The sequence below is a fragment of the Stegodyphus dumicola genome, chromosome 1 (assembly GCF_044657685.1).
Source record: "Stegodyphus dumicola isolate Sdum_Otavi_A_Nest chromosome 1, ASM4465768v1".
In the NCBI taxonomy this organism is placed as follows: Eukaryota; Metazoa; Arthropoda; class Arachnida; order Araneae; family Eresidae; genus Stegodyphus; species Stegodyphus dumicola.
The window spans coordinates 78,803,073-78,829,932 of NC_140768.1; the positions used below are offsets into that span (position 1 = coordinate 78,803,073).

Sequence of the window (26,860 nt, forward strand, 5' to 3'; positions counted from 1 at the left end):
AGGTCCACCCTGAGCAATCATACCAATAAAAGATGATGATACTTTAAGTACATAATGTAGAGTAGGAAATTATACTTTCTTATTCTACATTATGATAGTGCATGATTCTTCATGTACTTAAAGATAACGTTTTTAGTTGTTAAAAGATTAAAAATTTAGATGGTTATTTTTTGGATGTAATTTTTTAATTAACTTTCTTTAAGGAATGCAGGAGAATTAATTTTAAAAATTATTCCCGGCTGAGAATTTTCCTAAGTGTCTTCCTTTCTAGTTCCATTATATTTAGAAGTTACGGAATCTGTTTTCACATATTTCTCTTCCCCCTTCCCAAGCTGCTGAGATAGTCCCATGAGAGGTATTTAAAATATATCTTTCATTTTTTGAAACAGTTTGTGATGAAGTATTTCCATACATCTACCTTTTATGTAAATTGGAAGAAGCCTGACATCTCTGTATTTATTTTAAATCTGTTTTAATTAGTTTCCTTTATTTTCTCTGTGAATCAAGATTTTTAATATAAATAACATTTATGTAATTAAGACACAATAACACGCCAAATAAATACTAATTCAGAAGTCAAACAACAAAAATCAGGGATATATTTTCAAAATATAATGCTGATTTTTTTTTTTTTTTTTTTTTTTTTTTTTTGTTTGACTTCTGAATTAACATTTATGTATTTAAGTGTTTATGTGTTATAATGTTTTAAGTCTGTATATATAAATGTTTTAGTCTTTTTTCCCCCCCTCAATAAAAAAATTGAATTTTTCACAGGCTCCGTATTTAATATATGTTGAAGTAATTGAAGTAGATGACATTCACGGTGCTGCTGTTCCACCAAAAATGATAAATGCTCTTCGCCAAACTCGTTCTGAAGAAAATCTTCCTGATTACTTTGGAAATCAGGATTTCAGTGGTGTTTCTTTTTCATTACATCCTACATTAGAAGATGATGCAGATTGTTGGTCTCAAGAAGACGATGCCATTTCTTTGCAGGTAAATAAAATTTGACATTGTTATGAATATTTTAGCATGGTAATGTATTGCATGTTTTATATATAATATCATAAACATTTTTTTTTTCTCTCCCTGATGTATTGTTTTATGTTTTAGTATGCATCCTGCCAAAAACCTAAGGACAGAGATGCTCTATCTCAGATGTCTCAAGATAGTGGTACAAGTGCAGACAGCAGAGAACCAAGTTTTGTGGCTGCTGGTGATATACGGAGAAGATTGTCAGAAAATATAAATGCACCAAAAAGTACATTTAAGGTAAATGCTTTATGATTATTATTATTAATTTTTCTCTTTTTTTCTGTATGGAATATTTAGGTTTCTTGTATTTATAGATTTTAACTGAATTTAAAAATGAAGCAAAATATTGTATGCTTTCTCCTTATTTCCAATGGAGAATATTTAAGAAAAGATGAAAATCATAATTTTTATATGCATTGTAAGAGAACCTGCATATAAGGAGAACGAAATCAGCATAAAGTATCAACAGCTTTGATGGTTAAGTTGGCAGAGCATTTAAATGCACATTGAAAGATCTGTTCTCCATGGTAACCATATGCAAATTTTATATGCAATAACTATTTGTATCTGTGTTTCTTAATTTCCCTTTAATTACGCATTTAGAAGCAAACCATTAGACTGATGATAATTTTAAAACCTTTCAAACTGAAAAATATAGAAAGTAAACATAGAGTTAATGCATATAATCAGCTATAAGAAAGAAATTTACTGGAATTTTTTTTAATTATTTTTGACACATTTTGACTTATTATAGATTTAAAAATGTTATTGTAAACTTTTTTATTTGATAACTGCAATATATGGTTCTGAAAAAGTTAAGGTTATTTTCAATATAAATGCCTGAAAAAATTACTTTTTGTTCATGGGAAAAAAATTAAAAAAATAATAAATCTTTTATTTGACATAGCTACACAGTACCTTTCTTTAGAGTATGAAAAATGAAAATGATTTTTTAGCTGTAATATCCATGTCCATAATTTGCCTTAATTTCTTAACCAACTTACCATAGTGACGACTGGATGATATTTAATCTAATAGCTATTTTTCATTTCCTGGGAGAATACCTCTATGTCTTGGTATTTTCATTGTATTCATTGAAGATATTGAGTACATTTCATATGAAGCTAGAACTGATAATCATTTCTTTGAATAGCTGGTTACAGATTTAAAAAGTACTCACAAAATAGAAGTTTTATCTGTGCATCAAAGGTATTTGATCCCAATTTTTTTTCATATAAATTCATATGATGGTATTAACACTTCATGATAAATGTGTGTAATTTAAATGTATGATGTTAACTTTTTAATGATTAAAAAAAATATAATTTGTTAATGGTATCTTTACACATTAAGTGCACCTATTGCAATGAAATTCAATTGCAAAAAGCTTAAAAGGCACTTTTTTTTTTTTTTTTTTTTTTTTTTTTGTGTGTGTGTGTGTGTGTGTGTGTGTGTGTGTGTAGTAAGTTTTGCCTTTATGGTGTCATCTAGGATCACCTTTGGCAGACAAAGGTTAATAGGGCAGTACTGAACATATTTTTTTTTATCTCATTTTGATGTATAGAAAGTTTTCTATAAATTAAAGATCAGAAATATTTACAGAAAGGAAATTTACTTCTTTTACATGTCAGAACTGTGCATATGAAAAGGTAGAACAGTGTTCACTTTTATCAATGAACTAAAAGCTAGATAGCTTGCATATTATTTTGCCATAATCATATACTACATACCTGTTACTTCAAGAAAAAGGGCATACAGTACAAAGGCTTTAATCCGGAATGATCAATAATCCAGACCTCAAAGCTACAAACTTTCTGCACATGCATGCGTTGAATGTATAATGGACGGTATAAGCTAGGCTAAAATTATCTAATTATCTATTTCAGTTAATGTTGCAGATTACGTTGTTCCTTAATCTTCTAATTGGATCCGGCTTATTATTTTTTTGTATACTGTTTGAGCAATTTTATAAAAAGTAAGCTTTGTGGTGTAGTGGCCGAAACCGCTATGCAAAACCTGGGTTGTGACATCAGGTTCAAAACAAAACACAGCATAAAAATTTTATTGAATGCAAAAAAAAAATGGCTACATACAATTCTGCAGAGAAAAACCTATCTTTTCAAAAATCAAATTCTATACATTTTACGTGCGAGAGCAATTCGTGGCTCTCGAGCTTGCGTTTTTAACATTGCCAAATTTAATTATTTTAATAAAGACTATTTTAACAACTATTGAAAATGTGTTTGTAAGTTTAAAAAAAATAATAATTTTCACCTTATTCTCACGAGACATCCTTGTCCATTTTAATCTTCAGTCTCTTCTTCTTTTATGTAACCTTATCACAGCTCCTCTCCTCATAAAGAAATTTTTCTTGACTATGGAAGGAAAAATTCTAAATACATTTCACTGCTTTCAAAACACAAGTGGTAACCATTTAAGTGATAATAGAGAAGCCAGTTACATTACCCTGCACTTATTTCTAGATAACATAAATGCAAAAATACAACAAAAAGATTTAAATTTGAATCTAATCAAAGTACCTTTTCAGTTTACAAAATGCTAATACTTAAACATTTTGTTCTAACTATTTTGAAAATGAAACATATGATGCAAACAAATTTGAATCTACAAAAATATAATTCCAAAATACTACAAAAATCATTTTTCAAACAACAGTTTACAGAACAAAAAGGATTGGCTCCTCCATATACTTCATATGCTAAAGTTCCTGCTGTCCGTAGATCTGATCTCGAATAATCAATCACTGAGATAGGACACTCTTCAACATTTATAACTATATTTGGATGAGGTCCCAATTTCTTTTTCCTTACTTTATGATTTGTCAGTTCATCCAAAGAAAACTTGCCAATGGCTGGTAATGTCTCCTTATACATTGCACGCCATATAGCATATACATTTGATTCAGCATTATAATTGAACATCATTTTTACAGCAAGGTTATTTGGAAGCAATTTCTCAGAAGAAAACGTCGTGATAGAAGTGGGTTTTTCGAATATCGAATTCTGCAGATCTTGTGTTCCTTCAGTATGCGATATAATAAATTTTGTTTGGTGTTGAACATTATGAGTTTCTGTTGCTTGTGCTCAGTGTTAGACACCTTTCAGTTTATACTGATATTTCTAGGCTCAGCTTTGTGTGCAGCCAATTTTGCATTAAGCTAAGAAGCCAGTCGTTAGCCATCTTAATTTAATGTGCATTTATATTCTTTATTTTCTGTTAATTTAGTTTGCCACAAGTGGTTGTGAATGTTTAGCACCAAGTGTGTGCATCTGCTTAATTTAGTTTAAATAAGAAGGTTATTTAAAACCTGCTTCTGCAGTATTTATTCCAAGACATAGTGAGTATTTATTACTTCGTCATCTACGCAGAGTCTATATTGTATGCTAAGAAAAAGAATTCACCGACTCTACACACTCATCTCCCAAAGTAGCTTGCTTTTTGTTGTTCCCTTTATAAAAATGTCTGCCGCTTTTTTTTTTTTTTTTTTTTTTTTAAGATTTTGCTGAAAAGAAGGATTTAAAAAGGTAAATATTGCTCTTTCCAGTTAACCGTATGTGCTTGAGAAGCTTTACTAGTAGAAGCTTTACTGGTAGAGTGTGCATCTTATTAAAGTCTGTCAATCAGAAGCTTTGCTGAAAACTTTATTTAATATCTTTGCATCCTGGAAGTAAGGAACATGATTTTGTGAGAAAGTGAGGTTCACCCAACTCACTCTGTTGGTCAAGTTAATGGCCTCTTGTTTATAACATATTCATTCTATTTTATTCAGTATTGTTGTTAACTCTTCGTATATCAATAAAGGTTACTGTTATTTTCTTTAGAGGTTCTTTGATACTCTTCATCAGGCATCTGCAAAATCCTTCCAACCATCGAGAACATTCAGGGAAGAACTTCCAAGATACATTTTTACATATTATAAACTCTCAGTATTGGATCTATGATAATCCTTTTGATCCCTTGAGTATTTCACATGTGTTGCGAAGGGATTTTGTGTCATGTGAAAGATCATTTTGTAGCTTCTTCTAGATAGAGAACATTGAAGAGAGAGAGTAAAATTTTTGTTGATATCTGAGACTACTTAAATGTGGGATGTGTGCATAACTGCATATGTAAACAGAGCAATATATACTTCTTTAATGTGTCTCTTTCTGCTTCAATGGTTACTGCTCCTGTGTGAAACCTGCTCCTACCTTTCTATCCTTGTGAAAAGGAAACTTTCAATGACACAATATGTTTTCAATTGCTTTGTTAATTGTTGGGCGATTTCAATATGTCCTTACAAATAAGGCAAGTAGTACTTTCTTCGCTACCTGTCTGCCTCTGATATCAGACAGATTGACATGGTCAAGAAATAGGTTGATCTGCTAATTTCAAAATGAGTAAGAAGAGGAAACATTCCCTCTAAATTATATAAAAAATTCTCACAAAGCTGAATTAAAAAATGAAATTCAAGCAAATAACTATCATATACAGTGATGAGTGACAATTTGAGAGTGCAGCAGAAAGTTGAAAGTGAACTTACCTATAAAGTTCTCCTTCTAAAAGTACTTTTGATTTTAAATCAGGTACCTCTAAAAACCCTTTAGTTCAAATTAAAATCCTTCTCCAAGATGAAATATATGATGTATGAAATTAGTTTAAATATACACTGCTAGCCATTAAAGTTTCAACATAACGAAGGAAAGCAAATTCAAAAAAGATATTTATTGCATGTAAACAGTATGGCATGAAGACAAAATGATTAAATTTGTAAGCATTTTGTAGGTTTACGGGGGTGCGAAATTAGTAGAAACAGCTGCCATTCATGGCAGCTAAAATGGCCCTTACCCCATTAGGCATAGCGACAAACTGGGCATGGATGACAGAAATAGGCAACTCATTTCATGCAGCTTCAAGCCTATGCCACACTTCATTAACCATATTAGCTGGAGAGGGGTGACAGGCCAGTCTCTCAGCAACCCATGACCAGATGTTTTCAGTGGGTGACAGATCTGGAGACCGTGCAGGCCAAGGTGTATTGTTAAGGAAGCCAAAGTAATGGCCGCCATGCTGATAGTCCACGCTGCTGCAAATGTTGATGCAGTTTACGAGCTGATGCTGGGTGTGCTGCAAACATGCCCATTTCCTGACTAATGGTCCATGATGTTGTATGGTTTTGCAGGTCTGACCTCACAGTATGTCTGTCCTCTCTGGCGTTAGTCATTGGAGGGCATTGAGATCCTGCATGCTGTTCAGTATGACCCTTAACCCTGCAGTGCTCGCATGGCATATTGTTACGTTAAAGGTCGTTCAACGTCTGGCAGACGCCAGGTATATTTTTACTGTATTAATATATAGTTAGGTCATTCATTTCAAATTTATGTATGCAAAGGAATTATTGAAGTAACATATATATATTTGTGGCATCATGTTACAAACACAAATAATAAAACTTCAGTTTATAGTGAGACTTTATTCAACTTACGCAAATACAAGTGGTATTGTCTCATTTAGTTAGTTGCACAAATTAGCAATCGGCGCATATTTTCTGAGTCTGTTCTAAACACAGAAATTTTCTGCAACTGTGGTATTTGTACTTGGTGTACCTGTTCTTGGAACAGCCACATTCATGACGTCTCTGCCTTTTAGTAGCTCGAGCCTCATCTGTAAGTTGAACTGTACCCTCACTGGGAAAATGCTCTGAATATCCTGCTTGAGGTTTCTAGGTAATGATGAACATTGAGAACATCTATGCAAGGAATCATCAGCTAGATTATGACCCAAAAGTTTTAAAAACTCACTGCACCTGATGCTGACTAATAAGTTATTTGCATAATGTATTATTTGAGTATTTATGACTGCTACATTCATCATACTATAAAATATGATCATAGGCCATCTGTTCGTTTTCCTGATGGCATTGTAAGTGCTATACAACTGGTCAACAGTATCAACTCCTGGTTTAGTTGCCTTATAAAAGGTTATCATGTGTTGCATGTTTTTTTCACATGATTCATCAAATGCATCATGATGATGCATAGTTGAGAGAATCAGAGCCACCTTTTTTCTTAGACGTTAGAGTTGAGTCATTCTGAAACCCAAACAGTGATGTTCCTACTTCCTGAATCTTTGCGTAAACTGTGAGGAATTTCGCTCCTATTCTTCCTCATGGTTCTAACCAAAGTAAGATTATTTTGAAGCAAAGAATTAGCTAATTCTAATGAGGTAAACCAATTGTCTACAGTTATATTACGACCTGTTCCTGAGATTACAGGACTCAGCTGTTTTGCAACATCTACAAGGTTGTTCAATAAGTTCGCGGAGCGCCATCTATTCATCAATATTAGACATAAAACTTTGACGTCATTTTCATATTTGTTCTTTCTTAGGAACATGTCAAAAGTTTCATTTCAATCTGTTTATTTATTCATTGTTTAACCGCCCTTTACATGTAACGTGTTGTGCCTTTTTTCAGGTATGGATAAAATGGAGCAACGTGCAGTTATCAAATTCTTTGTAAAGAAAGGGTTTAAGGCAATGGAAATTCTTACCGAAATGGTGAATGTGTTGGGTGAATCTGCTTCTTCAAAAACAATGGTTTGCAAGTGGGCTAGTTTATTCAAAATTGGTCATACCAGCCTTGAAGACGATCCGCGAGAGGGACTTCTAAAAACTGCATCACGGAAATCATCGGAAAAATACAAGATGTGGTATTGGAAGACCGTCGATTGACTGAAAGAGATTTAACAGAGGCTTTAGGCATTTCATTGGGCACAGTGAGCAATATTTTGAGTGTTAATTTGGGTTTAAAAAAACTGTGCAAAATGGGTGCCGCATTCTCTAACGATGGAGCAAAAACACATTCGGATGCGACTTTGTCAGCAACATTTGGAGCGTTTTAAGAAGAATAAAAGCGACTTTATCCGTCGATTTATCACAATGGATGAAACTTGGTCATGATCCTGAATCAAAACAGGAGGCTAAGGAGTGGTGTGAACCCGGCTCTTTGGAGCCGAAGCGAGTTCGTGTGCAAAAATCAGCCAAAAAGGTGTTAGCATCAGTTTTTTGGGATGCGAAAGGAATTTTGTTTATAGATTACCTTCAAACTGGCAAAACAATTAATTTGGATTATTATTGTAACCTTTTGAATCAATTAGATGAAAAAATTCGTGAAAGGAGACCCGGATTACAGAAGAAGAAAATCATTTTCCACCAAGATAACGCACCTGCGCACACAGCTAAAAAAATCCATTGCTAAAATAACTGAATTGAAGTACACATTGTTGCATCATCCAGCCTAGTCGCCAGATTTAGCTCCCTCCGACTTCTTGCTCTTCCCACACCTCAAACAATATCTCCATGGAAAACGATTTTCTTCAAACAAAGAGGTAATAGCTGCCGTGGAGGGATATTTTGCAAAGCTGCTGAAAAACCACTACAGTCAAGGGATCCTTAAATTAGAAGACCGTTCGAATAAGTGTATTGAAGTTGAGGGAAACTACTTTGAAAAATAAAGTCATTTTTACAAATAAAAATTGCTTTCTTCATTTCCGTTCCGCGAACTTATTGAACAACGTGGTACTGGTTTGTTGCTAATTTCGAATGGGCCTGCAGGCTGCTTGCCAGCATATATTTCTAAATTTACAGTGTTACATCCTAGCATCTACTAACGCAAATAATTTTATCTAATACTTGTTTGGTTTACTAGGGATGTACTGCCTGAAGAAACGTTTACCCCTAAAAGATTCTGACTTTTCATCAACAGTACAATATTCTCCAACATAATAAGCATTCTTACAATTTTCCACAAATGAAGAAAACACATCACGTATAAGTGCCAAATTGTCAGTTTTCTTCTTTATCGCTTGCGTGTTCTTATTGTCAAACTTCAAACAATATAAAAGGAACCTAAATCATTTTTCAGACATTATTAGACATCATAGCTCAATACCAATTTTATCAGAGGACCATACCTCCCTGCTATTTGCATGATTGCCTTTTCTAGAAGCACAAATATGTAATATGCCTAGAAGCGCTTTTATTTCAATAATGTCAGTCAAATGGTTATCCCTTTCCCAAGAATAATTTTCCTGTGCTGTGGATATCTTTTCGTTTGTGAATTTAACTATATTAGATAGCATGCCATTGCAGAAAAAAACATCCCCAGCATTGCTCTGGCATTCGACTATTCGTCCCGACACCTTTCAATGCTGGTAAATGAGTGACAATATTATGTCCCGAGTGTGTATATTTTTAGATGGGCAAACTTTTGACCATTTTGATGATTTATTCTGGTCTAGGAAATAATTATCTACAATATAATCATTACTATCGCTATCATTGGAACCTTTAGAATAAAAAACGGTCACATTGCATCTGCTAGACTCCAGCAGTGCACATCAACTTATAACCTGTACCTCTCTGCACTAAAATGAAAATGGTGTTGTTTCGATGATTTCTACTTATTTGTGTATAGTTGACAGAAAGGTAGATGGCAGCACAAGCTTGCTGGCGCATCCGTTTATAAAGCAGTTAAAAAAGAAACATACCCGGAGTTTATGGAATGCCGCACAAGCACTGCAGGGTTAAATTGGAGGTTCCTAGAGATTGCTCAAGCAGCCCAAAATGTTCTCAATATTTTCTCATGTGCAATATGAGTATGGAGCAACTCCCTAAAAAATTACTTCATGAAGTCATCCTTTCTATTACGTTCACAGCCTTTGAGTGCTTTGCTGTGATCAAACAATCCCTTAGCAACAGCTAATTTATATAAATAGTAGTGCATTGAAGAACTGTTTCATCATACTAAGGCTAATTAAAGTGAATAAAATTGAAACATAGATTACTTCAGACTTAAGTATGGATAAATTCTTTTAACCTTTCCCATTTTGTTGTGTAGTATTTATTGCTTTATGTAACATTTATTATTATATAAATTATATTTAATTTCTGATTATGGTGTTAGAGAATGTTAATTGTAGTTTTGCTTATTACATTTTATTTAACTTTGTACATAAATATTTTAGTAATTTCTTTACATAAATATTTTTAATAGCGTGATCCTGAAGATCCTTCTGCTGCAGCTCTGAAAGAACCTTGGGAAGAAAAGGTTAGGAGAATTAGGGAATCTTCACCGTATGGACATCTTCCAAATTGGAACTTATTATCAGCCATCATCAAGTGTGGAGATGATCTGAGACAAGAGTTAATGGCATATCAGTTACTGGCAACTTTGCAAGTAAGGAAACTTTTAATTATTGCATATTAATAATTCTTCTGTTTGTGGCTCCTATTGATGACCAAGCTGTTAAAGGCTGATAAATACTGGTAGTTAATCCTGGATTGAACCTAGGCAAGCTGGCTAGCTGCATGGCTGGTTTTCTTGTACTTCTCTATGTGCAATATGCATAAATAGGAGCCAAATTCCTCTAGAAAGCTTTCCTGTAGCTCTTTTGAAGAAGGCTCTTGAGTACTGTGCCATAACTAAAACTAATTAACCAGCTCTAATTTGTATGCAAGGCAAGTTTTCTTTTGTTAGAAAATAAACACTTATTCATATATTATTTTTATTTGGACTTTAGTTAATAGACAATTGCAGCTGAACCTTGCTGCTACGAACTTCAAAGGACTAAGAATTGTGTTTGCTGTGTCTGCTGATTAGTTATATCCGTTCCTGTTAAAAAATAGACTATGTAATAAAAGTTGTAAAAACTGATGGCTGAATTTTTAAAAAAGCATTGTATTAGCAAGTAAAAGAAGTTAATAATTATAATCATTATTATGTGCAGTTATTAAATTTGTAGTTCTTTCTTTTTGAGTGTCATTGTTAGCATAAAAATCATAGATTTATCCCTTCTGTTAAATTGCACATATGTTTCTGAAATGCATATTTATAATTATGGATAATTACTATTTTATTCATAAAAATACTATAAATGAATAATTGAATTATTGATGGAATTAAATAATAACTGAGTAAAAAAATATATGAAATTATCTGCTGCAAATTGAAGCAAAATTTTATCCATAATTTTGTCCCATAAGCATATTTGTTGATGATTGTATGTATATTTCTTGTCCCTCTAGAATTTTTTTTTCCCCCCATGTAGAAATCTGAATCCTCAAACATCAAAGATATATAATTTATGGGTTCTAATTTCCTCTACAATTATCTGTGATTTAAAATATATGCTTCAGTAATGTACTAGTCGATTTAGTGATACTTCTGTTTGAGTAAAATGAAAATTTCTAATTAAATATGCATGCAATGTACAGGAAGTACTTTTAAGTATTCAATTTTGTTATATTTATGGATTTTAAGTCAAATGCAATTAAATTAATTACATTTTACTTTAAATTAAAAGTCAACAAATGGGTTTTCATGCACATATTGAAAACTGTGAAAATATTGTTTGCACGTTGACTATTGACAAGGTGGGTGGATATAAAAAAGTAGTAATGCAAAAGTGTTTTATGCATCTCCATGTTGACAGAATATGAGTCCTAACATCTTAAAACAGAAGGAATTTTTTAATGTGAATATGCAGAAATTCTAGAATAAATTATGTTAGATACAAAAAGAAAAAGTTTCAATTGAAGATATCCATAAAATTGGTTGCATTCAACTTTTGAAACATTTGAAAGTTTTTGTAGCAATGTAACATAGCATTATATAGGAAACTGGATGAGACCAAAAAGTTCATGTCTATGGGGATTTATTGTAAACTCGATTTGCTATAGCAAAGTTTGATTTTATTAAGAGAAAAATTAGCACACAATGAATAGCTTTGGTTTTTTACTGTTGAAATTTTAATGTGTGTAAGGAATGCAATATTAACATTGTTTAGTAACCGTTATTAAATCCTAAGATCATCTTGCAAATCTAGAAGTATTATGTAACTTAATCACATGAACAATAGCCTAAATAAACTGCTTCTTTAAAAAGAAATTTTCTGCATTGTATTAGTAAGGTTTCTTTCATATGATCAAGAGTTAACAGATTCCATGTGTCAGGTTTGGATTTTTCAAGCTGGTTCCATGCATTGATGTTACATGAAGGTAATTTTGTTAGTACCAAGTAAAAGCAGTAATTTTGTTGTAGACAGCAATCAATATCTTAACAGAGAAGGATGTTAAAGATGTCATATGTACAATTTAAAGATGTCATATGTACAATACAAAAGAAATGAAAAATTGGTACATAATATTCTCTTGTAAACACGTGTGGCTGTAAAATCTATTATTAAATCTATTGCCATAAAATCTACTATTATATTGATAGAATAATTTTAAAATTTTGTATATCTTCCTATTTTTATTTTATCTTTCACATATGTTTGCATTTGTATATTGTCACTTTCATTTCAGTTTTAAAACTTTGACATCAAATCAAAATATTAAATGATTATAGTATATTTAGTGTTTCAGTCTTACTTTAAAGTTTTATTATAGCAAAAGTATGTATATTTCAGAAAATCTGGGAGACTGAGAGGGTGCCCCTCTGGGTTCGGCCATATCGGATATTGGTCACTTCTGATGACAGTGGCATGATCGAACCCATTCTGAATACTGTTTCATTACATCAAGTCAAGAAACACAGTAAAATGTCTCTATTAGAATATTTCCTTCAAGAATTTGGTAGTTCAACAAGTGAAGCATTCCTGACTGCACAACGCAATTTTGTACAGAGTTGTGCAGCATATTGTCTTGTATCGTACCTCGTTCAAGTGAAGGATAGGTATGTAAAGCAAAAGAGTTCTTTAATTATGATTTTTTTTTTTTTTTTTTTTTTTTTTTTGGTTTTGAATTTCATTTTTGTTAACAGTTGCATTTTTTATGCTTTAAATGTGAAATTTCCGTATGATATGAATGAGCTTCACAAATTTTTAATATTCTGAATTTTAATAACCATGTATAAAATTGTCATCTGCATATAGTACTTTGTTATTAAAAACGGTATTAAAACTAGGCAAGCAAAAATGAGAATTATGTGTATTAATGAATTTTATTGTAATTAATGTTGAATTCTGTTACACTGTAGGTAATTTTATTGTGTTGTAGGGAAATTAATGAATTATCTTCTTATCTTTATGATAGAATTTCTCTGTAAACGGAGATTTTGCATTGTGTAATTTTTTTTAAACTGATTCATTGGGTGTTTGTTATATATATATATATATATATATATATATATTTTAATTTCTCGTTGGTTTTAGGCATAATGGGAACATATTGCTTGATGGCGAAGGTCACATTATTCACATAGATTTTGGATTTATTTTGTCATCATCTCCCAAGAATCTGGGATTTGAAAATTCTCCTTTTAAACTTACTCAGGAGTTTGTGGATGTGAGTCATTTTTGCTTCATAATTTATATAATATATAACATGTAAAATTTGATTATCCTAAGAGCATAAAATAATATTTGTTAAAAATAATTCTTTAAGTACACATCTGGCCATTAAAATTGCAACACCATGAAGGAAGGCAAATACAAAAAAGATATTTATTGCATGTAAACAGTATGGCATGAAGCCAAAATGATTAAATTTGTAAGCATTTTGGAGGTTTACAGGGTTGCAAAATTAGTAGAAAAAGCTGATAACCCTCCCATCTAAAACGGCCCTTACACCATTAGACATGGAATCAAACTGGGCCCCGATAACAGAAATGGGCAACTCATTCCATGCTGCTTCAAGTCTATGCCACACTTCATCAACCGTATTAGCCGGAGAGGAGTGGCAGGCCAGTCTCTCAGCAACCCATGACCAGATGTTTTCAATTGGTGAGAGATCTGGAGACCGTGCAGCCGCCAGGGCAGAAGTCAAATACCGTGTGTATCAAGGAAGGTCAGAACACAACATGCAACAACACATGGTCTTGCATTATCTTGTTGGAAGATGACGTTTGACAGGCCTCAAAGATAGACCACAACCACTGGACGGACTTAAGTGTCGGAAATGTACCCATCTGCATTCAAATTACTGTCGATCCAAACTAGAGATGTGCATGTTGTATTCCCAAGCCATCACACCAGGTGCAGGGGCCTATGCCGATATTGGCAGGCAACGTCCGGTCTCCTCAGACACACTCCATATAAGGCAATTGGAATACTGCATGTAGAACTGGGTCTCGTTTGAAAAAGTGACATTGTGCCAAACCTGTACCCAACTTTGTCATCTGGCACACCAGAGTCGCTGTCTCTCTCGATGCTGCATTGCCAAGGAAAGCCAAAGTAATGGTCACTGTGCGGATAGTCCATGCTGCTGCAAATGCCGACGCACCATATGAGCTGATACTGGGCATGCTGCAAACCTGCCCATTTTCTGACTAATGATCCATGATGTGGTTGTACGGGTTTGCAGGGCTGACCTCGGAATATGTCTGTCCTCTCAGGCATTAGTCTTGGGAGAGCATTGAGATCATGCATGTGGTTCAGTATGACCCTCAGCAATCCATTGATTCCATATTCGCATGACAGTGGTTGGATGTCGACCAGTGAAATCACAGAACGATAATCTATGCTTTTGATAGGCAACAATCGTGCCTGTATTGAATTTTGAAACTTGCTGATAAACATTTCCTCTTCTTCTGCGATATTCTGAGCAAACTCCAACCTTACAAAGCACTTTGTGAATAAGAAATGCACTATGAAACTTTTATGCAGTGCTTCAGACGTTATTTCTCCCTTCTGCACCGTCTAAATACGCTGAAATGCTACTCACCTGTGTATCCCAACCTCTACTTTCTTTCATGCGATTTTGACATTCATCAGATTATTCCTTCCTGGTGGTGCAATTTTAATAGCCAGCAGTGTATATACAAGGTTTTTTTTTTTTTTTTTTTTTTTTTTTTTTTTTTTTTTTTTTACTGATGGTACTCAGAGACCTATGCAGCCTGAACTGTCAGCCACAGAGCTACGAAATTTTGTACAGGGACCATTGACGGCATGGGGAAAAGAAATCCGTGAAAAAAAAATTAGTTCCAAAAGTTGTTGATAGGGAAAAATGTGGCGCTTTACACTTTAAGACAGCTTATTTTTCAAAGTGATGAGGCTCATTTTTGTTTGAATGGGACTGTTAACACTCAAAATTCTAGGATTCGGGCATCTGAACAACACCATGCGGTTCAAGAAATCCCACTCAATTCCGAAAAAGTAACTGAACTGTTTGGTGTTGTTTTACTGCGGATTTTATCATCAGACCATACTTTTTTGAGACTATTACCAAAGCAGGACTGCAGACCTGTTCCATAAAAGCTCAAAGATATAATGATATGCTGAGTAGTTTTGCTATCCCACCAACTTAAGTAAAGGCAATGCTTAGATAAAATTGTCTTTATGCAGGATGGAGCACCACCACATATTGGTACATCCGTACAGCAACTGTTGCACCATCACTTTACTGAAGAAAGAGTCCTTAGTCGCTGTTTTCATGTTGCATGGCTGCCTCACTCTCTGGATCTAACTCCATGTGACTTATCCTATGGGGTTACTTAAAATCGAAGGTTTATCTTGGTGGAGTTCCTAACTTGTCAGTTTTAAAGGAAAACATAACACGGGCTGTTATGAACATTCCTCCTGAAATGTTCCATTCAGCTGTAGAGAGTAAGTACGGTGAACAGAATGCAATGCTTAGTCCAAGAAAATGGAGGTTATATTGAAAGTAGCCGATGTCTTCCCCGGAAAAGCGATTCTACTGAATAAAAACAAAAGAACAAAGCATAAAAAGGAAGTCAAATAGAATGTTCTCTCTCTCTTTTTTAAATTTGTAACCATTTACAGAAGTTATTTTTTAGAATCAAGCATATTTGTGGAAAAATTATTTCTTTGTTATTCATTTATCTGTTTACTTTTTTTTAATTTGTTAAATTTTATCGTGCAATTAAACTTGAAATTTAGATCAAAAGCGCCATATTCTCCCTATCGGCAACTTTTGGAACTAAATTGTTTTTTTGCAGATTCCTTTTTCCTGTGTCGTCAATAGTCCCCGTACAAAATTTCGTGCCTTTGAGGCTAATAGTTCAAGCAACAGAGGTCTCTTGAGTACAGTCAGTTAAAAAGGGGGAAAAAAAAAACACTTTGTATATTGTTACTAAATTTTAAAATGAATCTGAAAATAAGGAAACAGTTCTTATCTTGTAATTTTCATATGAAGCAAAGTAGCTATTTGTTTTATTCATTTTATAGTTTGTATTTGTCATCATGCATAACCTTCCATACTTAAGAGAATACCTATGTAATTTTATATGTTATAGACTTGAAGTAATGAGAAAAATAGATGTTATATAAATTTTAAATGAAAAATTGTACTCGAAAGGTGATCTCTGACGTTTTCTATGGAAGTTAGAAAAGATTTAGCATATAACTGTTTCTAGTTTAAAAACTACAATTTGATTTATACTGTATAACTGTTTCCTTTTTAAAATACCATGATATGAAATGTATGTTCTTTGGATTATTTTGAGAGAAGGCAATAAATCGAGTTACCTTTCTTTCTTTCTTTCTCCTTTTTTTTTTTTTTTTTTTTTTTAAATCATTAAGAATTTGTGTTCATATTAAATTTTAGTATATTCTTGATGTTAAGTGTAACATAAATTGGAAGCACTTGAATGCTAAAAAAATTTCAAATATTTACAGGTAATGGGAGGACCTGGAAATGATATGTTTGAATATTTTAAAATATTAATGTTGCAAGGCCTGGTTGCTGCTCGCAAGCACCATGAACGCATCATTACACTGGTGGAAATAATGCAAGCCTCCTGCCAACTTCCATGCTTTAAAAATGGAGCCAGTGCCATCAGAGCTCTCCGAGATAGATTTCACATGGCCCTGACTGAGGAACAACTTCAGCTACTTGTAGATACTATGGTTGAGTCTAGCATGCATTCATTGACAACTAAACTCTATGATGGTTTTCAATATTTAACCAATGGAATTCTTTAAAAGTACCCATTTCTCCATTTACTAAAGTGCACTTTGATTTGATTGTCCAAGTTTAACTAGTGGAACCACTGTTTATAGTTCTGGATGTCATCTGACCTTAATGCAATAGAGCAACCTTTCTCCTCAAAATTGTGTGTGAGTTTTGGAACAGATGTTGAATGTATTATAGAGAGTGTGAGCAAACTATGTATTTATGCTGTAATTAAGCCGACATAATTCTGCGTTTATGCGCGAAGAGGATATTTTTGCTGTACAGTAATAAGTGAAATGTTAGTCATTGTGGTATCTTAATGTTTATAACATCTTCACAGGATGTGAACTCTTGTTAATTGTAAATCAACTTTTTTTATGCATTACCATAATTTCTGTAAAATAAACTCCCAAGAGGTGATGCCCTTTTTTTAATCATATTTGTGCTCACATTTGTTTGAAAGAAATCCTGTACCTTTCTTTTTTAATTGGGTAGGGCTGTTATTGTTACATTTGAATTCTGCCAAAACTAAGGGTAGTAAATGTAACCTTCCTGTCTTACTTGTATCAATCAGGTGCTCTTGATTCCTGCAGATTAAAAAAAATCAAGCAGTTTAGTATTTATTTACATTTATGTTTTAAGTAGGATTTCACAGTTATATTCAGGTTTCCCAAATATATTTAATATATTTTTAAATGGCTTAGTTGGTTCAAGTACCAAAAAAAAAAAACTATATATTATTATTTTAGAAATATTACCAGAAAATGTGAGGTAGCATCATGAAAAAGTCAAAATATGAAAGTAATAATGAATAACTATATTTTGTATAAAAAGTGTCCGTATTATAACACATTTTCTCTGAATATAAACTTACTTTTGGCAGAAGTCGAGTATTGAGTCTTTATATTCTAAATTATTTGTCTTTATGCTTTTAAATAACTAGACTGTTACTTTTGTCATTACTTTTTGCTTTTTTAAGCATTTTATTTTTACACAAGACATAAGCAATAACATATTCACTACAGAGTTTTATATGCAATAGTGGATTTCATGCATACTGTATTTCTTTTCCCTCTTCTATGGATAATTCAAACTTATTTAGCATGTTTTTTATATGTTTATTTATACATCATATTAAAACTAAAGAATTGTTTTGTGTATTTAGATCCAATTTAAGAAGCATAATTTGAAGTTTGTTTTAATTTTCTCTGCCATAACCTTTGACACAAATCATATTCTTTACTTAGGAAAATAAGAAAAAGTTCTAGTCTTTACCCATTAAAAGTACTAGAGTAGTTCTTTAAATATGATCTTCTATTATCTTCTGAAATTCAAATTTAAAGAAATTTTAACTAGAAATCCATTTTAAAGTATATTACCATAAGAGAAGCTTTTCATATTTATTATTAGTATTCTTACATAATCAAAATTCTGCAAATTATTGCAGAAACTGTGGCAATCTGAATCTGTCTTTTTAAAACAAATTATGTAAAAAACTGTGAATTAGTATTTTTGCAAAAGAAGTGAATCATACATTACCATAATCTTAACTGTTTTCTTCATATGTGATAAATACATATTTGGTTAACTATACATTGCCTTTGATACAAGTTTTAAATGTATTTTGTGCATAAAATTGCCTGTTTTACCTAAGCATAACATTGGCTGTAAATTATATAAAATAAACACAAAATATTATTGTAATTGGTGTTTGATGTTATTGTAATTATTAATATTATTTTAATTGGTGTTTCTTCCTATAATTAAACTATCAAAATAAAAAGTTTTAGTATAATTTGTCGTGTTAATATCTGTGCAAAAATTTTCAGATTTCTAAATGTAAATTATGTTACACGATATCAAGAATCTACAAACTAGTATTTTGCATATCCAGATGCAATGAAATCATCATAAATGTATCATTAAAAAAAAAAGAGTACAATCTACACCAGATATGAATTGTCACACCAAATGTTTTAATGCTGATTTTGTTCTTTAATACAATTGTTGAGCTCAAGAACTTACCAGTAGTAAATAATGCTGTACCAGTTATTGTATTTCAATCATTATTGCTTGCTTTTTTTTTTTATGTGAAAAATACTGAAAAACAAAAATTGCCATATGTTAAATTGTATTTTGCATATAAAATCTCAGATTTTTGAATTCATGTCACGTTTGATTCCATGCCAGATTCTTTATCAAAAACTACTTCATAAGAGTTTAAATAGATTTTAAAATGTTTATATCATAACTATAGAATAAATTTTTTTATGTATATTAATTTATTTGTAAATATCTAATATTTGCAATACTGACACTCGTACTTGAGTTTAAAAACACAAGAACTTTCCTGGAGGGTAACGTATTTAAATTTACAAGATGATTAATGTTAGCCGGCAGAAATTGAAGTAAAAAAATTTCTTTGTTGGTAGCAATTAATTATCGTGACAGTATTCTTTCAACGTCAGTTTTTCTGCTACACTGATTGTAGTAACAGTTTGAAACTTTCTATGTATATTACTTTATTATTTTCTTGTACATAGACTGTAAAATCAAAATGTTTTTACTAAGTATTCCAATTTTATTTTGTGTATGCTTTCAATTAGTTGTTATTCTTTAGTGAGTTACCCATATAATAGGATGATTTATCATTATCTGAAAATGTAATTTTTGTACATATGCAATTAATCATGTATCTCAAGGATCAAATAAATTCATATAAACTCGTATCTGTGTACTTTTTCTATTCATTCTCAACAAATTCTTAATTACAGTAAGACCCTGCTTAACGCTGTTTCGTTTAGCGCTCTTTTATTTCAACGTTGGGATTCCCCGAAATTGCTTGCAGCATGAACTACGGGGATTCCTCGAAATTGTGCGCAGCGGTAAGTTTCCAAATAACATATCTGAAACTTTGTAGTTATGTTTCTTGTTTGGTGCGGTGAGGTGCTGTACGGAAGCATTTTTATCATTTGAAACATTTGTTGACATTATTGTAAGTATAAATTTACATAATACTATAACGATTAATACAGTGACAAATATTATGATCTTTAGTTTTTATCATGGGTGATAATAAAAAACAAGAAAAGAAAGCAACCAGAAAAAGCATTTCACTGGAAACTAAAATGCAAGTGATTAGAAGATTAGATTCTGGTGAACGTCAATCTCAAATTAGTGCTGCATTGAATTTGGCAACTTCAACAATAAGGACAATTCTTAAGAATAAAGAAAAAATACTGTCATCGGCAACTGCAACTACGTCAAGCTCTGCAACTAAAATTACCCGTTCTAGAAGTAACATTATAGAGGAAATGGAAAAACGATTGTCTGTATGGATTGACAACGAAATTGAACGCAATATGCCACATTAAGCCAATCTATCATAATGCCTTCTTGAAAAAAAAAAAAATGCAGAAAATTGGAAACACAGAACAGACTGAATGATCTGAATGGCTTAGAATTTTATTTGTTTTTATAAATATATTCATTTATATTGCTTTTATTTTTGTAAGAAATAAATGTTTGGTTTTATTTTTATTAAAAAAAACATTATTAAATTTAATACCTAACCAATTTTCTATCCATCTTCCCCTAACTCCATTATTTACATGTTAAGATAGCCTCGTTTAGCGCTGTTTCGCATTACGCTCTACTTTGATGGAACGGATAAGCGGGGTCTTACTGTACTTTTTCCCCCCTTTTGTGTGTGTACCTGTATCCATAGAACATTTCACTGATGATGAACACTTATTCCAAAAATATTTCAGCTAATTTTTATTTTATATTGAAACAGTTTAGAGTTTTGTATAATTTATGTTTAAACATGCATAAATAGATTGTTTTGTGTAAATATTTGCAAAATAACATTTAGTTCAAAATCACAGAGGGAAGCTTTTATTTGATTTTACAAAAATTAGTTGTTGAGTGACTTAACAACTAATTTTTGTGAATTTTCTGAAATAATCATTCATATATTAATGGGTAAATCATTTTGTTAAATTTTAAACTAATTTTTTTCTATAGAAATTAATTTTTTATCTGTTAATGAAAATTACTATCTTATGAATATGAATTCTAGCTGAATTTTAAAAGTTTATGAGAATAAGTCTACAATTTTAATTACAAGATTTTGAAACTGTAGCTGATATGTTTTGTAATAAAGAATTTTATTTTGAGAAATTGCAGAAAAAATGATTTTATAGTAATGCTGAATAAACAATTATCAGATTCAGATACATTGTTCTGTTTTTGAATGTAATAAGGCTGAATATACTAATAGGGTAATTATATTCCCTCTTTGCAGTTGCCTAAAGTGAATAGATTATTTCAAGAAAATAATTGTTATTGGAAAGCCATACGTGCTATAATTTTAAAAAGTTTAATTTTCTCAGGTAAATTTGTGACATTTATTCTTGCTTTCACTCATTAATCTTTTATATTCTTTTGATTTTAACATAGAATTAATTTTATACTCATAACAGAATTTTGTTGTTTGTGTTGACGGATGGAATAAATGTTCCTATTCTAAAAATAGATTAAGCAAGTATATTATAGCAGTTTGATTCCAATTTTCAGAGGCTCATGCAAGCCATTTGTTAAGTTTGAATCTGAGAAAGCATTCACACAAAATCCTAGTGTAAAAGTTTTTAATATTCTTCACACCTCTATAAACAAGGTTTACACCTTCAAGGAAGGTAAAGTTGCACATGCATGAATGTGCAGTTAGTTGACTTAGTGAAATTGTTGACTGAATGTCAGTTCATGTTTCCTTTGCTCTTAATTTGTCAATTCTAATACCAGGTTGGCATAAAATTGAAAAATTAGAATATTTTAAGAAATTTCTTATGCCAGTTTCTGCTACATAACAAGGTCTGGTTGCTAAGCAACAACACATCTTGTATGCCATGTTCATACATTGAAATATGTTAAGTTTTCTTGCAAATTAGAGTTTTGTCTGATTTCATCATACTTCTATAAAAAAAAAATTAACAATGCAATTTTTCCATTGAATAACTAACTCATGGTTTACAATTAGCATTGAATAATTTGTTAAAATCATTTTGAAAATATTCCTCGATAAATTATATGTTTTGTATCTTCAATTCTCTCAAAATTTAATGAGACTGGCAAAGAATGTTGAAATATTAAATTTGGCTATCTGTTGGGCTGTGATGAGCAGCATGCAGTTTATAAATGGCTGTTACTGTATGAAGGCACTATCCTGTTTTATGCAAACATTTTGCATTGAATAATAAATATAAGGGTTTTTTTAAAATGATATCCTAAATTTGGAATTTTTAAAACCTCGTTTTGTTGATCAGTATATGACAGAAATTATCATAACTGTCAAAAGCTTCTCAAAGTCATAATACAAGCATTATATAAAAGCTAATCCCTTTAATGACTAGAACAGTCAAGGCTAATATTCATTCTGTGTTAAAATCAAAAGAACATGAAGGATTAACCTTTAAAAGCAAGAATAAGTTTCATAAATTAACATAAGAAAATTTATTTTAATTGTTTTGCAATATTTTTACAAAATGGATTATCGCTTCAAAAAATTAATTTTAAAAGTATAAAAAGAAAATGAGGAAGACTAAAAGCGTTTTTCGATGTTCATTAACTACAGACATGGAATGTGGAAGAAGTAACATTACTGTAGCCAGATGGCAAAAAAAAAAAAAGGATACAAACGAAATTCATATTAAAGTATGAAATAAAAATAAATGATTTGCGTAATTCCATTGAGATGTCTTAGAAAATTGCTTAATGAAATTCTTAGTAGTGTAAAGAAAGTCATGTTAAAGACTATTGATTGTGTCACAAATTTTAATTGTGCTATTCTAATTTAATTAATTAAAGATTTTATTTAACTGAAATTGTTTGTTACTAGTGTAATGTATTTTTGACAGTTAAAGGGTGGGGATTTTTTTGGACATTTATTTTTTAATGCTTTTCTCACAAAATAGAGAGTGGGTTTTTTTTTTTAATTTTGAACGTCTGGATGGTAGCTGGGACTGAATTACTTGTTCAGTGTTCCCCCCAAACTGATTCTCTTTGTGGGTTGTGAATAGCATTTATGATGAGAAAAAGCTATTCGTCACTTCGGAATGTTTTGTTAACTGGGTGTGTAAAGGAAGATATAGTTGGCATCTTTGCTTCACTTTTGCTTTGTGATTCGGGCAGAAATTAAAAAGGAAGCAGTGACAACATTATCTGCGTGTTGTTCTCCAAAGTTAAAAGAAGTCGAATTTCTGTTTCTCCTGCTTTTTGGATGATTCACTTTGACAAAAGGTTATGTTATGCGAAGTACCAATGGTTCAAAACTATTTACCTTCACATCAGAATATAATAGATAGAGAGCATGAATAGGAAAATTACATAAAAATAGTTAAAAAGAAAGAAGCTAGAGGGAGCCAGGTGGCTCAAGAAAGATTAGGTATAAGAAAAATCATAAGTTTTGATTTTTTTACAGTTTTTTTTTTTTTTTTTTTTTTATTTTTTATAATTTTTTAAAAAATGTTTTGGTATTTTTATACACAATGAAACATTAAAGTGAATAGGAAAGCGATTAATGATTAAGCTTCTTGGTCAATGGCGCTGAATTATAGAGCAATAAAGTCCCAATCACATTATGTTTCTGCTACGAAGGATTTGACATCAAAAGGGACAATTTTCAGAACCCACACATGTCTAGGAAACCCACGTAGCTAGGTTACTATTTTCACTTACTACAAAGACTTAAAAGCCAAACAGTAATCGATTATCGCTTAGATTGGGATCACATGATCTTTCAGAAGCAGAACTTTTGTCTGGTTGATCACTATGCAGGTTAAAGTTCCAACCGAAACATTTTCGGCGAAGTTTCAAAAAACCCGCGTAGCCGGTACATTGTTTCCTTAGTTAGGCGGGATTTCGCTTCCAGCAAAGCTTCTTTTTCTGAGAACTATCCCGTTTAAACCAGTGCCACCAGAATCTTGTTTCTCTGAATAGTCCCGTCTAGCAGGAACCATCACTAGATGTGATAACCTCTTATTGGGAATGCATGGAAATATAAGAAAACAATTTAAGGGCAGAGTCGCATGTGAGACATCCATCCTTCTTAGGTGGCTGAAGGCCAGGAAACGCAGGTTCCTGGGCCGGAGCCCTATCCCAGGCTAACAAGATATGACATCCTTCGCGGTTACTGGAACTGTAGAGATGGTGATGTGTCTACACCATATTTTTTTTTTTTTTTTTTTTTTTTTTTATTACAGGTGGAGAGATGCCATAGTCTTGGTTAGTGATGGCGGATCAAGCAAGTTAAATTTACGGAGTGTGCTGGGCTAGGCCTTTAATTCCACTTCATCAAAAGAAGGGTTCATCAAATAATTTTGAAAGTTTGAAAGCCAAAATAAAGCTTTACAAGATAATGCCTTCCACATTGAAGAAAGGTAAAAACTCAAAGAAGGTCTTTTTTTTTAATAATATGGTACCATTAGATTGAATCAATACATTTTCATTTGAGTTTACATAGAATAAAACAAAGAGTCTGTCTGTGTCCGTGTGTGTGTCTTTCGTTCACACTGCACGTAATCTAATAGACCCACGGCTACCAAATTTGGTACATAGGTGCCTCTAGACAAGAGCCAGTGCACCTCGAAGCGATTTTTTCTAAATTCGAATTTTTTTTATTTTATGTTTTGTGACGAAATCGCTTTATTTTGAGACATAATGGGCTATAGGAAAGGGAGATTTTACTCTACACACTCCATTTTCACATCGTCATGAAACGTAGGCACTTAGCTGTTTTACGAACTTAAAATAAATTTTGTGTTTCAATAAATCGATTAAATACGAATTTATTTAACAAAGGGAGCTTAACACCTTTTCAGCGGGATTTGTTTTCTAAAAAAGTTTAGTTTTAAAAATGTGCAGTTTATTTTTCTTTGATTTTTGGACACGTTAAATTTTCATACTTGCGGCTGCTTTCACAAAAAGAATTTTGGAAAAATGATAATATTTTGTATTTTAAAAAATTTCTTTAAATTAAGCTTCCGAGTACACTTCTCACATCTTTAAAAATGTGATTTTGGCAACAATTTTCCTGTCTTATTGTTGTTGATAGATTTTTGATGAAATAGCATCACTTACATTCTTTTTTGAATACTTACATTCTTTTAGAAATATGGGTTTGGCAACAATTTTTCATCGTATTTCTTATGTCACTGTTTTTAAAAGATTCGCATATTTCATTCTCATTTATATATATATTATATATATATATGTAATACATTTTTATTGATTTTTTTTTTTTTTTTGATAAAGTTGTTCTGTAGAGTAAAATTCTGCACGGAATTTTATGTTTTTTGAGTTGCTTTCATGTTATTTTTTGCTTATTTCACTGTTTGTAAGATATTGAAAAGTTTTGCATGATTTTTTTTCTTCAATGGAAAGTTGGTTAATTTTTTATTAGGATAATTAATTTTTGTATTAAGGGATATAGCTTATTTCATTGTAAATTTTTTTTTCTCTAAAGTAAGATAAAATATCATTAATTATACTTAGCTTTTCAGAATTTTTTGTTTTTTCTATTCTTTTATGTTATTTATTGCTCATTTCACTGTTTTTTAAAATATTGAAAAGTTTTGAGTGATTCTTTTTAGGAAACAAAGTTCTTAACCTCCTTTATACCATTTGAGTTCTTACGATTTTGCAAAGGGAAGTTGGTTTATTTATTAGGATAATTAATATTTATATTAGAGATATTGCTTATTTCATTGCTATTTTGTTATACGTAATAACTTTTTTTTATGAAGTTCTTCTGCAGAGTAAAATTCTACGCAGTTTTTAAATTTAACGTTTGATGTTCCCTTCAGCCATTTTTTCGGTACATTTAAAAGCCAGACGAAGGCTGGCAGCAAAGCTGATAGTATGGAATATTTTAAAACTATCATTCATGTCTTTGTAACTTTTGCTCGTAGTTTTAGTTTAAAAGATATTTTGTGACATGTTATGTAAAAGCAATTTCGTTTAAAGGCTTCTGAACTTTTGTCATCCTCATCATGATGATTTGTATCAAAAAATTCTTTCCGTTTTCACGACCTTTTATTAGTATCGGAATAAGTTTTTACTTCTGACGCATTTAATATCTCTGCTTCTGTTTCTGGAAATAAATTTCTTAAACCATTAATGTAATTAAATAAATTGTCAAAAATACTTGCTGCAAACGAGATTGGCATAGTAGGATCTTGTAAGGATATACTGCTTGCATTTATTCTGGAAAGAATTTTATCCCAAATAACTTAATAAAATGAATTCTAAATTATTAATTTTGTTTGCTATTTCTCAGGATTCCAGTTTTACAGAACGTTTCTGAGATTCATCTAGAGATATAGCAAGTAGAGTATTTTTCTATTTCGTTCAACCTAGAGCGAATTGCTTTAACTGTATTAGCTCTACAAGACCAACTAGTAGTACATACATTTTTTAATGTAAAATGTTTATTATTCGCTGCAAACAAAAACAAAATGAACTTTAAAAAAACTTGTATGTAGACGCTGTTGTATTTATGACAGTCATGACTTTTTAAAGAATATTTCAATTCAGCAGGTTTGTTATTCAGTAAAGGATTCCCACTCAAAAAAGAGAAGATGGGATGATGATGTTGTGTTTAAAAATTGTGCAGTTGAAGAACCAGATCGCAAAGAAAAACCTTTTATCAGTGACACACCTGAAAATAACTTTATTAAAACACTAGCTTTCATGAAAAGTTCACATATTAACATTCATTCATTATTGTCAACTTTACGTGATAGAATAGAAAATTTGTGAGAAAAATTATTTTAGTATGCATTTTAATAAAAAAATGTTTTATTTATATTGTAATGTATAATTATTTAGCTTACCGTTTATTGCTTACAGAAAA

General features: G+C 31.5%; 1 protein-coding gene across 2 annotated transcripts in view; it reads left to right on the forward strand.

The window, feature by feature from the left end:
• LOC118193160 (phosphatidylinositol 4-kinase beta-like) overlaps positions 1-19,679 on the forward strand; it is a 177,382-nt gene extending 157,703 nt beyond the window's left edge. For both annotated transcript variants that reach the window (XM_035364201.2, XM_085816666.1), the window contains exons 9-14: positions 775-996; positions 1,114-1,272; positions 10,091-10,273; positions 12,507-12,772; positions 13,251-13,383; positions 16,674-19,679. In XM_035364201.2, the coding sequence (XP_035220092.1) occupies positions 775-996; positions 1,114-1,272; positions 10,091-10,273; positions 12,507-12,772; positions 13,251-13,383; positions 16,674-16,979 (1,269 nt within the window). In that variant the 3' untranslated portion in view covers positions 16,980-19,679. The remainder of the gene's footprint in view (positions 1-774; positions 997-1,113; positions 1,273-10,090; positions 10,274-12,506; positions 12,773-13,250; positions 13,384-16,673) is intronic.
• Positions 19,680-26,860: the final 7,181 nt, after the last annotated feature.